At 34.7% G+C, this 16,980-nt stretch overlaps 1 protein-coding gene across 1 annotated transcript in view; it reads left to right on the top strand.

Moving 5' to 3' along the window:
* LOC116900944 overlaps positions 1-16,652 on the top strand; it is a 176,742-nt gene extending 160,090 nt beyond the window's left edge. The window contains 10 exon segments of the mRNA XM_032902585.1: positions 4,545-4,594; positions 5,252-5,369; positions 6,246-6,454; positions 7,229-7,451; positions 9,906-10,021; positions 12,041-12,161; positions 13,224-13,438; positions 15,114-15,253; positions 15,256-15,342; positions 16,612-16,652. Of these exon segments, the coding sequence (XP_032758476.1) occupies positions 4,545-4,594; positions 5,252-5,369; positions 6,246-6,454; positions 7,229-7,451; positions 9,906-10,021; positions 12,041-12,161; positions 13,224-13,438; positions 15,114-15,253; positions 15,256-15,342; positions 16,612-16,652 (1,320 nt within the window).
* Positions 16,653-16,980: the final 328 nt, after the last annotated feature.

The raw sequence follows: 16,980 nt of genomic DNA, 5'->3' as shown, positions 1-16,980 counted from the left end.
ACATTCTATTGGTGCATCTTCCCTTTGTAGAATATGAAGTGTCCTTCCTCATCATGCTTTATAACTTTTGGTTGAAAGTCTATGTTATTGGATATTAGGATGGCAACTACAGCTTTTTTCTTGGGACCATTTGCTTGGAAGATCTTTTTCCATCCTTTTACTCTGAGACAGAGTTTGTCTTTATTATTGAGGTGTGTTTCTTGTATTCAGGAAAATGCTGAATCTTGTTTGCATATCCAGTCAGTTAGCTTATGTCTTTTTATAGGTGAGTTGAGTCCATTAATATTGAGAGATATTAGAGACAAATTACTGTTGGTTCCTGTTATATTTGTTTTTGTAGGTGGCTTTATGTGTTGTGGGTCTCTCCTTTTGGCTTCTCTGTGAGATACTTAATATCTTGTCTTTTCTTTGGTGAAGATAGCTTCCTTGTGTTGGAGTTTTCCTTTTAGAATCCTCTATAGGAATGGATTGGTATATTGATACTGTTTGAATTTGTTTTTGTCCTGGAATATTTTGGTTTCTTGATCTATATTGATTTGAGAATTTTGCTGGGTGTAGTAGACTGAGATGTTATTTGTGTTCTCTTAGAGTCTGTATCACCTCTGACCAGGCTCTTCTGGCTTTCACAGTATCTGTTGAGAAGTCTGGTATAATTCTACTAGGTCTACCTTTGTATGTTACTTGGCCCTTTTCTCTTGCAACTTTTAATATTCTTTCTTTGTTCTGTCCAGTTAGTGTTTTGATTATCATGTGATGAAAGGATTTTCTTTTCTGGTTCCATTTGTTTGGTGTTCTATAGATTTCTTGTACCTTTACTGTCATCCCTTTCTTTAGGTTGGGGAAGTTTTCTTCTATAACTCTGTAGAAGACATTTTCAGGTCGTTTGAGCTGGGAATTTTTCTTCTCTTCTATTCCAATTATTCTTAGATTTGCTCTTTTCATTTTGTCCTGAATTTCCTGGATGCTTTGAGTTAGGGATTTTTTATGTTTTGAATTTTCTTTGACAGTTGTGTTGATCTCTTCTAAGATACCTACACCTGAGATTCTATCTTCTATTTCTTATATTCTGTTGATGATACTTAAATCTGTAATTTTTTTACCACTTTCCTAGGTTTTCCATTTTCAGGTTTGCCTTCATCTGTGTTTTCTTTATTGTTTCTACTTCTAGTTTTAGCTCTTGGACTGCTTTATGCAATTCCCTCACCTGTTTTATGATTCCTGTATTTCTTTAAGGGATTTGTTCATTTCCTCTTTAAGGGCTTCTACCTGTTTACCTGTGTTTTCCTGTATTTCTTTGACTGAGTTATTTATATCCTCCTTAAAGGACACTATTATCTTCATGAGATAGGGTTTTAGGTCAGCTTCCTTATTTTCAGGTATCTTGGTGTATTCAGGGCTTGCTGTAGTAGAAAAACTGGGTAGTAATGATGTATATTGAGTTTTGTTGCTTATTGTCTTGTACTTGCCTCTTGCCATCTGCTTATCCCAGGTGTTTGCTTGTCTGGGTGACTCTGTCTGGACTTTTGTCCCTGGGTTGCTTCAGGTCTTCTGGTAGGTCTACAGCCGTGGCTGCAGCAGACCTCCTGTGAGGTCTTCCACCTGGAGGGTCTTCAGAGAGTCAGAGAAGCTGCTGACCTGTTGCCCTGGTTGCAGTAGATATCCTAGGAGGCCTTCAGACTCTTGGGTCTCTGAGGAGCAGTAAAATTGATTTCCTGTGAAACAGTTCCCCGGGGGGTAGGGACTGTAGTTACTATTTTCCTGTGTGCAGCAGAACTCCAGGTAGGCTTTCAGTCTTTTGTGTCAGTTGTCCTGCCTATCACAGATCCCCTGTACAGTCTTTAGACTCTGGTATTTGTTGTCCAGTTGCCCTGTGTACAGAAGAACTCCTTAGATGCCTTCAAGGTATGGTGTCCTAAGTTCAGTGGATCTCCTGGGATGTCTCTAGCTGTGATGTCAGATACCCTAAGTACAGTAGATCTCCTGGGATGCCTCAGGATATGGTATCTTTCGGGGGATCAGACTAGCTAGCCATCTGTCCCAGTAAAAGAACTTCACAGAAGGGAGTGATAGTTGGTGGGGATTCTGGGGTGGGTGGGTGATGTGTGTCCTGAGACCACTTGGCTTCCAGTGGAAGCTGTGGGACTTTAGGAGAATTCTTACCAAATTCTCTGAGTGCAAGGAATCTTCTGGAAGGCCTCAGGATATGGTGTCTTCCAGGGAGTAGATTACCTAGCCATCTGTCCCAACAAAAAAAAATTGGACAGAAGGGGTGAAAGGACTGGGCAGAAAAGGCATGCCTCAGATTATAATTCAAAAAAGACTTGCTCTATCAGCAAGGCCCAAAGTAATTCATTTTAGGAAAGAGTCCTGCTATTAATATGCTTTTCCTGTTATTATTAGTCATATATAACAATAACTAGGTATTAGCCTACCCCTTTTGAGCAGATCTCTACAGACCTACAAAGATAAACTGTCTTGCAGTGATGCTATATAGAAAAACAGATAACTTCTTAAGTTTTAATGATTATTCTTTAAGAACTCCTAAAATTATATCAGCGATTATTAAACTCTGTTATAGTGGGACTGCTATTAAGTCCTTTTTTATAGTCAAAACTGCAATGAAAACTATGTCAGTCTCCCATGTCTTACAAGTTAATTTCTCTTACTTATTAACCAGACTTTCTACTACTCAGAGCACATTCTAAGAGGTTGTAAAACCATTAACCTAAGGTCACAAAAGGGAAGCAATGATTTATTATAGGTGCTAGGACAGAAGATAAAATATTGACTGTGTTTATCTATACAAAACTTCACTAATAACTTAGCTATGGTTTTAAACCTTCATTGAACCCATGGAGCTGTGACAGGTGATGGATGTTTAGCCAGATAATTGCTCATAATTGATATGCATATAAACATTCTCTGCTATAAACTTCTATTTCAATTTATGAATTGATTTTATGTATGAACTTGTGATGATCTTTTTAACATGTGCTCATGTACTCTGAAAGATGTATAAATACTGAGGACAAAGAGATGAGATTTCTTTCTCCTTATCCTCTTTTCCATTCATTCTCTTTACCCCCTTTTTTTTAGATAGCTTTCATAGGAAACAAACATTTTAGAACTTAGTAATAAATACTATAATCACTTTTCAAAGTATCCCTTTTTCTTCCTGCAACTTCCACTTCTGACTAGACTAGCAGGCTTAAAATTAGAGTTGCACAGGTCCTGCTGAGGTAGAACAAAGGCCACATTACTTATTCCCCCACTGTTAGGCTACTGGGGCCAAATGCCTACACCTGCAGCTTTTTACCTTCTGAAAGAGCAAGAAAAGTTTTTAGGACTTTTTAGAAATTATCGTCAGCGTTTCAGTATAGTTAGATAGCTGGAATGTCTGGAGACCCTCAGACTTTAAAGCCACATCAGAGTCCTCCTGTGAGCACCCATCTCTGCCCTCTCCAGGCCTGGAGGCTCCCTGCATTACCTAGTTAACCTTCCCAGTGTTGCAGAGTGGTAAATGATATCATTTATATTTTACTGATTGAAAAATTAGATATAGCGATGTTAACATATTTCAGGACAAACATCATGTAGTACTAGGCTGTGACTAATACCCACAGGTTCACATTTGGGCATCTGTGCTGAAACTGCCCCAACCTGTTGCTCATGCTCTTCAGTAAAATGTCTAATTATAACTAAAGATCCCCTGCCAGGGGCTAGGAAGACAGCACACTAGGCAAAGTGTTTGCAAAGCAAGTAGAAAGACAGAAAGATTTATGTTTGTTCCCCTGAACCTTTCTAAAAATAGGCATGATTGTGTATGCTTCTAGTAACAGCTCTTGGGAGACAGAGATGGATGACTCCTTAGGGTTCACCTCAGGCCCGCCTATCCTATTTGTTCAGTTCCATACTTAGCATCAAGACACAAAAAAAACCAAGTTAACAGTACCTAAAGAACACTTCAGGCTGTCTTCAGCTACAACTCTCCCCCTACACACACACACACACACACACACACACACACACACACACACACACACACACACACACACAAAATGCATGCATGCACACAAACACACACATGCACATACACACAGAAGCACGCAAATACAATGTTATTTCAATGTTTACTATTGATAGCATTGCTTTTATCATATATATGTATATATGAGAGAGATAGAGAGAAAGCTTTTATATTAAAACCACTCTGTGACCTTTGTAAAGCAATGATCACAAGGATCATAAGGGCCTTCCTCCCTTTTTGTCAGCTTCAATATTTGATAAAGCAAAAATGGAAATAGAAATATGATGCATCTCAGCCCTATAGCAGCATCAGTTCATTTTTTATGAAGGATAGTGGAATATGATGTCCTGCTTTGTGGGCTGTGAGAATCCTGTTGCAACAACTAAATTAAACCTGCAGTAGTAACATAAAAGCAGCCATAAAGGTTCTGCTTTTCTTATAAAAGATTCAGTGCATAAATAGAGGATAGATCAATTTGTTTCAAAACATTACTAAGACTATTTTATCTTTCATTTAGCTAAAAAAAGAAAAAGAACATGCACAGAAGATGGAAGATCACCTACAAATGTAATCTTTAAAGCAGCATGCTTATGTAGCAAATAAGTACCATGAGAATTATTCAAGTTATGATAAATGTGAAAACACTGTAAAAATTGTTGTATGTTTCCTGAAATACAGTTTGGGAAGTAACTCACAAGTATATCATGGGTTTGCATGCATGACAGACATTATTGTCCAAACAATATCAAAAGGAGAAAGAAAAATACATGATTATTCAGGAACCTGCATCTTGCTCAATTTTTTAAGGCCCCCAAATGGCAGAATTTATGTATCAGTCATATTTAACTATTTCATTTATACAGTCAGTGTATACGAAAAAAAATATATATACATGTGTTTGCCTTGTTTGTGTGAGAGAAAGTTAGAAGTAGGAAAGAAGGCTATGAAAGTGAATACAAAGTCCTAATGGAAAGTAAGAAGAGATTAGTTTGAATAGATGATACAAGAAAACACCTGCACGGAAGAAAAGAAAGAATGCAGGGAGAAGGGAAGGGTCAGGATATGATCGTTGAATAGCATAATTAGAACACAGCATAAAATATACCTCTGTGAAAATTCCATAGTGAAACGTAGCACATGATAACTACAATATAAAATGTATCAATAATGTGACAATAAAAACACAGTATGTGTAAAAATTTATTTTTAAAATACACCTTTTAGATTGGAACTAGAAAACACCTCGTTAATAGCGACAGTAAAGAAACAAAAAGAGGAAATTGAACAACTGCAAAGATGTGTGCAAAATCCGCTCAAAAACCTGGCACGGAGTACCAATTCTGTAAGTCAGTTTCACGTTAATACCCTTTTCTGTCAAGGAAATGTTGGAGTACTTTAGGAAATTATGAAATGTCCCATTGGAAATGGATTTTTATTGTTTAATAATTTTGTGCATGCACACAACATGCATTAATCAAGTCTGTCTCCTAATTCCTTTTTACTTTTGCCACTATTCTCTATTGGTTATACACTTCAATTTAGAATTATTTTTCCTTTAATTTTGACTAAAGTCTTATTCCATATAACTTGAAACACAGGTCCTGATGCTTTTGGTATTGCAGACTGTCCACTTTTCTGGAAACTTATTATTTACTTTGTCTATAGGGAAACATGTACAACCATGCTTCTGACAATAAATCTACCCCATAGGCACAACTAGCTGAGACTCAGCGTTGGGTCAATGAGCTAACAAAGCCGTTCTTAATGCAGAGGACACTCTTGCAATTACTGATGGCTGGGCACAACCTCAACCCCACCACCTGCTCAGCTGCAAAGATGTGCATGGATGTGAGACGACCTATGGAGAAATCAGACTCACTGAGCAACTCCCAATTTCTCTTTGAATTAAGTAATTCCATGGGGAGAAATGGATAGGAGTGATAACGTAGCTAGGGTGTAGAGTGTATTTCTAGCAAAATGCCAAGGCGAGGGTTCAGCACTACTTCAATGATTAATCAGGTTTTACAGTGCATATTTAATGCTGTTTACATGGGTGGTAGATATATTAAGCAATGGCATATTTTTCACATATTTAAAAATTGCATTCAGAATCATCCCTCAACACTAAAGGAATCAAATGTCAAAAGGAAACATATCAAATATATGACAATTATTTGAAATCAAATGCTCTCTAAATATAAATGTCTCTTTTCTGTAGACAGAGACAGCGGCTCAGGAAAATCAGAACATGTGGAATGACCACACTACAGTAATAACTGAGATGGAAAACACAATCAAAAGTCTGAAGTCTGAAGTCTCTAGTGTTAAAATTTCCAAAGAATTCAGCAAAAGAGAACTGGAAAAATATAAGCGATTCTATCTAGCAGAACTAAGAAATAAAAACTTCTTATTGCATGAGCTAAACAGGTGAGCGGAAGCAATATTCATTTGAATATGAATATGTTTACCATGTAACATAAGTTTATTTTAAATTCAAGTATTTCTAATCTAACCTCAATAATTATGACTCCTCTCAGCACTACTTTACCAGTTAAGTAGTCATACATTACTGCTGTCTCTTACACGGTTTGCTTTCTTTTGGTACCAAATCTTCCCCCAAAGTATAACTATTCTCTCTCTCTCTCTCTCTCTCTCTCTCTCTCTCTCTCTCTCTCTCTCTCTCTCTCTTTCTGTCTCTTTCATATATATATATATATATATATATATATATATATATATATATATATAGTGAGGTGTGATTTAATTAGTGGATGTCTTTCTCAGTTACTCTTCTTACATATTGAACATGATCTCTTCAAATGAGAACTAACTTTTTTGGCTAATCTGATGATATGGTTGCTTTAGGAACGCCTTATGTCTGCTTCACAATCACAGAGGTTTATAGTGGACCACACATCTACCTGGTACTTTCATGGGTTTGAGGATCTGTACTCTGGTCCCATGCTGCCATGACTAATGATGCAAGCAGTTTACCTGAAGAGCCATCTTCCTAAACCTACAGTACATGTCTTCTTTAAAATGATTTCAAACATATATTGAGAGAAGTAGGTATAGTGTGGCATAATTTTCAGTGTTAGGATTATCTTCAAACACTAATTATTGTGGCAAAATTTTTACTGAACATTATGTAGGATTTTTTTCATGATTACTACTCAATATATGCCTCTTTGTTCTCAACAGGACTAATGAGAGTCGAGAACAGTCCCATACAGAACTTCACATGAAATTTCAACAAAACATTTCTGCATCAAACACCCTGAATACAAGGCTTGTTCATGAGTGCTCTTGTGTGGAAAAAACCCACGAACTGGAAAACAAAGATTTCCTCCCAGGGGAAAACTTGGTGTTGCCTTCCTCAAGCACAGAATCAACTCAGGTCTGCATGGCACACTACCCATGGACGGTGCGTTTGAGTAATGTATTTTCTTTTGAGGTTCATATTTGTAATCTAATTCTTATTTTCAAGTTGACATACAATTTATTTATTGACTTATGCATTGAAAGATAAGGTTCTAGTAATGCATATTATTAATTAGAGAAATAAATTTCACATTTTCATTGAATTTTATTTTTCCTTTTATTAAACAGATGCTTTTCTCATAGAATGTAATTTGAATACAGTTTCCCTTCCCTGTATTCTTCTCTGTTCCTCCCCAATGGACGGGGGCTTACAGTGGTCTGCATCACGACCTTTGCACAGATATTATACAAAGTTCAGCTTAGTAATTTTTGAGACTCATGAATGTGTAAATGAGTGGGTCCCGATTCTTGTCCCTTATCTGGAGGATCTTCTATTTTTCTCTTGGCTTGGCTTATCCAACTTTGACATGATAGTTTTCACTTTATTTTCTATTTTATTTTGTTGTTAATCGCCTAGAAGCCAGTGCATTTATAATAAGAGACAGAAAGGGAGTTGGATCTGGATGGGAAATTTTGTAATTTTTAAAGTAGCCCTCAAACTTTCATTTTCACGAGATACAAATTACCTTGATTGAGTAAATCTGATCAAGCAGTTACATTTTTAATTTTATCACATTACATTTTAGCATCTGAAGATAGCTAGAGATGTGTATGGACAGGCAACGCTACTGTGCCATTGTGCCTTTGTGTATACTACAGGACTTTTAAGAGTTTCTACCAATTTCTAGGTTTGTTACACTGAATCATAAGTGAGTGACTGACATTTAAATTCCTGTAAATGTTTAAGTCGTAAAGGCATCTGAAACTCTTACCATGCACTAAACAATCCTAAAAGACAAAAATATAGTAACTTCTGGACATATTTAAAATATCTCATTAATGTAAGAAGAGAGAAAATTCCTTTGTTGTTTAACTTACTTCAGTTTAAGTAAGTTTATTGCTGCAGTGATTATTACGATTTTAATTGTTATAGATAGTAGTACACTAGAAAATATTTTAATTTTCAAAATGAAGTTCCTTTATGCCTCTTTATCATGTCTTCCTTGAATGATTGATGGCTGAGGCCACAATGACACAGATAGTGTCAAACAGCACCTACCATAGGTATCATTTGGGTACTACTGTCTGGAACTGTGTGTGAAAGCATACATTTCCCTACCTCTGGGTACACATAAAAACAACTTTCCCATTAAACTATGAGACTTAATTCATAGTAAGAAATCCTTTCTGTATGATTTGTATTGTGAACAGAGTAAGACTTAAGGATTATTGACATAGAATGAACTATTTATTTATAGATTTATCATATTTGACACAGGAAATTTCATAAAAATTTTTCATTTGAGTGAAATTAAAATGCATATTCATATTATTATTATTATTATTATTATTATTATTAAAGTGTATATCTCTATATATTGGCTTATAGCTTTCATGATGTTTTCATCCTCAGTTACCAAGAAATAGGGAATACCTGTGTCAAATTATAACTGAACCTTATTTTATTGCTTAGTTTCAAAGAGCAAACCCCAGGTTACTTACACAGTATAGCAGTCAACCAACTTAAGAGTAGAAAACAAGGTGAATGATTAAATATACGAATTATCAGGTACTAATGAGATGATTTTCAAATCATTGTGTTAGCCTGCTTTCCCATTCCTCTCAAAAAATAAAGTATCAAAGTATAAATGCTGTAGAATCTTAAAAGTAGGACCACCATAAACAAAAAAGTTTTGGACATGATTCTTCTGTTGTTGAGCATGAGTTAAATGTAAAATATCCTCCTTAATTCTAACTCAGAAAATCAAAGAATATTTGTATGTCTATGTATATATGTATGCATATACATATATATGTATGTATACATACACACATATATTTATATCCATTATATAAAGTGTCATATTTGTTTTTATAAATAGTGATAGTTCACGTAGAGGGGCTTGGGGGAATATTAGTCCTTTCATCTGAAATATTTATGGAAGTTGGAGGCCAAGTTAAACTTACTTAATGCTTTGTATTTCCAGTATTTCCAGATTACTAGAGAAACATTTTTTCTTATACTCAGTCTAGGACTTAATAAATACCTGTGGCTTCCTTGTGAGACATTTGTTCACTGATGGTAAACATCATAGGAAATACTAACTTTCCTTTATTTTTATTAATGATTATTACCAAAATCTTGCAGTTTATTCAAATAACTGTTAGCAACTTAACAAAATAGGCAATGCACATGTGTGTCAATTTGAGATGTTCGAAGAAAAGTAATTGATTTCTGTCTTCTTTCCTTGCTTCATCAAGTTTATGATATTTATTATGCCCCTCTAAACACATGCCTCACAAACTCTTGAGTATGATATTTGATATTTGAATGATATTTGAATGAAAATAAGTAAGCCTCTAGAATTTCAAAATTATATCCCATGTTTTTTAATAGTCTGAAGATGACGTGAGAGACCTAAGCAAAGGACTCAGTGACTTAAAACAATCTATTCAACTTAGTTTGGAGACTCAGCAAAAACAAGATCATGAAGTAGATAAAGAACTAGTTGGGTAAGTTCCTACTCTGTAAGACAAACTCAGCGATTTAACTATAATCTTAGACATGTCTAAATAGAAATTTAATTTACATTTTATTTTAACATTTAAATAAAAGTTTTTCTAAAAGTGTACTCCAAAAACTCATAACAAACTTATTTTTGAGACAATGTTTTGAATATAAGGCCAGCCTGGCTTCAAATTGTCATCCTTCAGTTTCAGCCTTCCAAGTGCTGCACATATACATATTACATATGTGTATATATTAAAAATACATAATAGGAGCTGGGAAGCTGGTTCAGTGGTTAAGAGCATTGACAACTCTTCCAGAGGTCCTGAGTTCAAATCCCAGCAACCACATGGTGGCTCACAACCATCTGTAATGGGATCTGATGCCCTATTCTGGTGTGTCTGAAGACAGTCACAGTCTACTCACATATATAAAATAAATAAATTAAAAAAAAACAGAAACAAAAATACATAATATATTTCAACAATGTGACCAAACGTTTTTAATAGAAAAATATTGAAATATTCTGTGTATTCTTCAGGGATTTTGACAGCAAACACTACACTGCCTTTGGTATGTAGCATCAACTGTGTTCTACTTCATGTGCTACCAATGTTTATTTCTTGTATGAGTTTCCACTCTTCGATTCATTTTGAGTTTCATTGCCTTCAGGATAGAAAGATTTTCATACATATATTCTGTCATATCTAACAATGTCATAATTACCTTGATCAAGTTTGTTGCTCTTCTGCATCTTTCCTTTATAATGTATGGGATACATATGAGGGAGATAAACATGTTGCTGTTGGCATCTTCCACATGCCCGAAGTACACATGTTATTAAATATTTGGATGTATCAGTTTATTGATATTTTAAGAAAAACACTAGTTACCTTGAACAAAGTAATGCCGTTGATTAAGTGTGGAATGATTCAGAGGCTGCTGTAGGCATGCATTGTCACCTGGTGACAATTAGTTCCAGAAACCCTTGAGCACTCACAAATTTATTCTTCTGCACATCTAACAAACAAAAATTTTGTGCAGACAAATATCTTTCCTAATAACATGCCTAACTTTGTTTTATCTTGAATTATTATGTTAATATTTATAAATCTCATCACTTTTATATTTTGTTTTCGTGTTCAAAATTACTTTTTGAAATCCACATATAATTATATCATTTCTTTTTCCCTTTCCTCCATACACATCCCTCTCATGTACCAACTTCTCTTCCATTGCTCTTCCAAATTAAAGGTCTGTTGTTCTATAATTTGTGTGTGTGTGTGTGTGTGTGTGTGTGTGTGTGTGTGTGAGTGTATGTGTAAACATGTAGTGTTCAATCATATTTTCCTTATGTACATTTAATTAGTTTTACACTTTGAGGATTTCATACATTTTATTTAATCCTATTTCCCCAAGAGTATAGGTTGTAAATATTGACCACTGGGAATCTTCAAATACTCCATTTTCTAGGTCAGCTAAATACTTTACCAATGATTTAAAATAACTTTTATAGTTAAACTTTAATTTTTTGATAAATAACTATTGTCAACAGAACCTGGTCTTGATTAAGTTCACTTCATACAATGGTGTACCACCTGCTCACACACTTCTTCCACTTCCTACGGTTTTCATCATTCCTCAATTTGCTTTTAATATAACTACAGTGATATTAATTTCATAGTCAATAATTACATGTATATTTGAATTTTCTTAGTGTATCACTTGTGTATGATTTTATTTTTTCTTTTCATACTTTGAACTAACCTCTGTTGACAGATGATAAGGACTTAATGTTTTATATGTACATACTACTTCAAACATTAATATGTTCAGCTGTTACACAAAATTCATTTTAGGTTATTTTTATGATTATTAATTAGAATTCATTGAGGGAAAATTAGCTACAATCAAATAAGAGGAGTACAACTTAAAGACATATTTTTGTGATAAAATGTATTGTTATGGATTTATTTTAGCAATTATTAAAGTTATTAACATATTTATTCATTACATATTAACAGAATTGGGAAATCCTTTAAGATGACAGATCGTAGACATGAAATTGGAGAATGTGGTTCTCATGGAGATTTTGAAACCTGCCAACTTGGAATTAGTACTCCGGCTACAATGCCAGGATGCTTGGTAAAGTTAAACAATTTTGGGCTCAAAATTCATTTTACTGAGAAAAATACAAACTTCTCTATACTTTCAGCATGTAAATAAATATGCTGAAGTACTGTGAGAGAATTAATATAATAGGAAAAGTTCAATTATTAAAACTCTATTCTTTGATTGTCTTGTGACTTGATATCTCACCAGATTTTAAAGACAAGCAGTACATGAACCTAAAATGACTATAAAGGCATTTTGTATCAATATATTGATATATAATTACTGTCCATGATATGCAATATTTCAATTGTAATATTCAATGGTTTTAATATATTCATAGCTCTCTATTATAATCATAATTTTATAACCATATTTTATTTTCAAAATAAATTTTTGCTTTTTTTCCATCACATAACCCTCACCTACTCAGTCTTATGGATATACCAAGCTAGATTTTTCTCTACAGACTTACCTATTTCTGGACATTTCAAGAAAATAGCTTCTTTGCATATTGACGTCTTTTAATTAACATGATGTTTCAAAGTCTAGTCCTATTGTAGTATGTTTTACTGTTTGATTTTTTATTATTACTAATGTTCTCTTACATTTATATATGTATACATTTTATTTAATGATCCATTAGATGTTGTTTTCACTTACAGTTGCTTTTGCTTACAGCATATAAGTGATCCTGGTATACACATGAATATATACATTCTCATTTTTTCCCTTTTTCTTGAAAGAATACTTATTTGTGAGATTGTTGAGTTATGTGATAACACTGCATAACCTTTTGAGGAGCTGTGAGTGCTAGGCTGTTTCCCAACCAGCACAGAGTTTTTATTTTCTGCTAAAGTACTGCAAATAATATTTCCCATCCTTCCCCATGTTCCAACTAAAAATTATATTCTAAAGGCAAACATGCTTACATATAGAAAATTGCAATTTGATGCGATGTAACTGATATTGATGAATACTTGAGATTCCAGCATCTCTTACTTTATATTTGAATTGTTTCTAATTCACTAACTTAAAACTAGTCATCAAACCCTGCATTAGCTGAGTGTGATTGCTTTGATATAAATGTTCCAGGCACAAGCAACAAGTAAACCTTATTCAGAATTCTTGAAGGAGAGCTATACAACTTCAACAATAAATGCGATGGAAACCAAAATTAGAAGCCTTAAATCTACACTCTCTAAACTGAAAGTGAGCAGAGCATTACGTGTATTAGAACTGGAACGCTATAAGTACCTCTATTATGAAGAATTAAGCATTAGAAAATCATTTCAATATTACTTAAACAAGTAAGTAAAAACATATATGTAGCACAGTAAATTCAATAATTTTTCTCTGAATTCCAAGTGTTAGCAAAATACTCTTTGTGAGGGTTAATTGTTAATGTTAATTCAGAGACATTATTTCTGGAAATATTATATTGACTGAAGTTTAGATGTTCACTCTAAACGCTTCTCCTTTTTACTATAGACAATATTTTGTTTTTCATTTTGATCTTTTTGACTTTTTTAACTAATTACTTTATTTATATACATCTCAAATTCTGTTTCCTCTCCCATTTCCCCTTCACAGTTCTTCTTCCCACCTGCTCCTTTTCTCCACTATTTTCATATACTTAGTCAATTGAATATATTTTCATTTGAGTATTTTTAAAACTCTGTGATTAATACAGTGTTATTGACACAACCCTTATTGTAAGAATTCTCATAAATATAAATATTGAATGTAAAATCGTCTTTAACATAATGTAGCTTAAAACCAAGGGTACAAGTGCCACCACCCCTACTTCCCTAGGCACAATCTGGTAGTTGGTAAATGATTGTTTCTTTGCTGTGCCCTTTTTACCACCAGAGGGAGTCTGGACACAAAATATTCTTAGTCTCTATACTCTTCATAAAGGCATATCGCGGAATAGGGAAAGATTAACATGGGGGCAAAACAAAGCCTAGACCACAAAAATAGTTAAAAATTATTCATTGCGAAAATAGATTGGCAAGTCCCACCCTTGCTGCCTTAGTAATGATTTAACTGTGTCTATTTTACTCAGGGTGGCTTTGTGAGCCAGAGAGTGGAATCAGGGTAAATTATAAGAGCTTAGGTGAAGACTTTCTCACAGAAAGATGAACCTACATGGAACTACAGCAACCACTAAGGAAGATTCATTCTCTCTTGCAACAATTAACTTTCTATAATGTCCACATGGGGAAGTAAAGACTCATGAGGCCTTAATCCCATGTAAGGATAAAAAGACCCAGTGTTTGACAGTTCTGGTATAGAAAATTACAATTGCTAAGAGTTTAAGAAGGCAAAAGCCCTATCTTCTCCAGGGGACAGAGTTCTACTATAATAAAATCCACATGTTGCTCTTTCATTATAGTTTATAGAACATATATATTTAAGAAGAACATTGATGCCATAACAAATTTTCACAAAAGAAATCCTTTTAAACAAGAAAATGGACATCTAGTATCTTATGTTACTCTCTGTATGTTGTATTACATATTCCAATAACATCATGAAGAAAATAAGTATAGTCAGTCTAGATATGCAGAGTCTTATCTGTCAAGGTGCACATCATTGACAGCTGTACCTACTCCCTTTTTTTTGTATTTGCAATATATTTTGAATTGCATGAACTGTCTTTGGAAAAGATTTATACCCACAAGTACAGCCCACTCCTACCCATATATATGTATCACATATACACTCACTCACTCACTCACACACACACACACACACACACACACACACACACAGAGAGAGAGAGAGAGAGAGAGAGAGAGAGAGAGAGAGAGAGAGAGACAGACACACACACACACAGTGAATATACTCAAATATACTGTTAACTGCCATTTCCATAGAAATTTCATTTAATCGCATGGCAGTATTGTTAAAATGCAAGCAAATGAATAGATCTTCAGCAAAAGTAGCAGCTTCAGACTTTACTGTTTACACTCTCCTTAGGAGTAATGAAAATTCAGAGAAGAACAAGTCAAAGCTGCAGGAGGAAATACAGCACAGCAGCTCTGCAGTGAATGCAAAAAGCATGAGGCCTCTGACCGAGTGCTCTTCTGCTGGCTGTTTTGACAGCATCCCAGGACCTGGAAAAAGTCTTATTCTGAGAGAAAACCAGACGGCATCTTCCTCAAACTCTCAACCATCAACAAGTGGCTTGGAAGACTGCCTGAAAATGGTTGGTTATCCTTTCAGTTTCACAGTTCTGGTGTAGTTCTTATTTTTAACTTGGTGGACTCTTAGGCTTGCCGCTTACAGCTGCTGAGTTAAGGCCACAATGAATGCTGCTGAAAAACAAAAATAAATGAATTGGAGAGAGCTCTGTTGGCAAAGTGTGTTTCCATGCCAATGCAAGGACATGAGTTCGGATTCCAGCACCTACTCAAAAGTTTGACATGGTGACTAACTACAGAAATGGGGAGTGGGAAGGGGCAGGGAATATGGGCGCTCTCAGTCAAGCTAGTCTTGAATGAACTATGAGCTCTCAGTCAGAATGAAACCTTGTTTCAAAAATATAAAGTGGATAAGAGAGAGAAATATACCTGAAGTAATCTTTACTCCAAAGAAGTAAATGCACTGGTGAGTGCAGCCAATGCCTTCCCATCCATTTGGGTCATACACACATAGGAACACAAGCACTCACACAGACACACACGCAGGCACCCATGCGCACAAACACACACACGCCCACACCAATAAATTTCAAAAGGTCCTGTGTTCTTATTTTTGAGACATCACCATGAACTATAGAATACATGGAAGTGAATTTTTACATTTTAAATTTACTTAAAACTTTCCTGTAAATTACTCATCAGAAAACGGTTGTTCCTGAATATGCAAGGCTACTCTGTGAGTAGAAGCCTTTGCTGCAAAGCCTGATGACCTTGGCTCAATTTTCAAAGCCCATATGTGAAAGAAGAGAATAAGTTGTCCCACAAATAGTCAACTGACCAAGACCTACATGAATGCTTCATGGCATATATACATGCACACCCACACAGACACACCCTAAACAAACACATAGATCCATAAATGAATAAACATAAATCAAAATGGTTATACCCGCACAAGCTCTAGGTATCTTTGACATGCTTTGCCTTAGTCTCTTGGCGACGTTTAGCCTGGCTGTGCCCACTTTTTACTCAATCTTAGTTTCAGGCTTCACATTCCAGCTTAATTCTGAAATGATGTGTCCCATAGACTAGGTGCCATTGTATACTTTTAATTAGTCCCTATTTGATTTTATTACTTTGTGATAATAATTAGCATGAGGAGACATGTCTTTTAGGTTCTGTAGATTGTGAATAATTTTCTGATCATTGAAAACAACGTGTTTGGTGAGAACCAAAGACACAGTGTGTTTGCGAAGCACACTTTCATCCGCTGAGCTACAACTTGTTAACTCACTTAAGGGTGATAACTAACATCTGACTATTTTTTTTTTCAGATGCAACAAGTGTCCCAATAGATTTATGGAGAAGCAAATAAACCAAGGTATGTTGTCAAAAAGTAGTAATTTAATTTAGATAACAGAATTAATTAGTCTTGTTACAGATACTTATTAATCATCTACAACTTTTAAAAATATCAAAAAGTCTACATTTTTGGAACAAACATGAATGCATAATTATGAAAACACAAGGTACCACCAAGAACACAACAACCCTAAAAATTAATAATGCTATTCCTACAAATAACACCAATAATAACTTTAACTATTAATAGCCTTAATTCTCCAGTCAAACAATACAGGCTGATTAAACAAATCAAGAAACAAAATCTGACTATTTGTTACCGATAAAGAAAAAAAACACAC

Source organism: Rattus rattus, chromosome 5, assembly GCF_011064425.1.
Source record: "Rattus rattus isolate New Zealand chromosome 5, Rrattus_CSIRO_v1, whole genome shotgun sequence".
Classification (NCBI taxonomy): Eukaryota; Metazoa; Chordata; class Mammalia; order Rodentia; family Muridae; genus Rattus; species Rattus rattus.
This window is presented reverse-complemented; position numbering and strand designations above follow the sequence as displayed.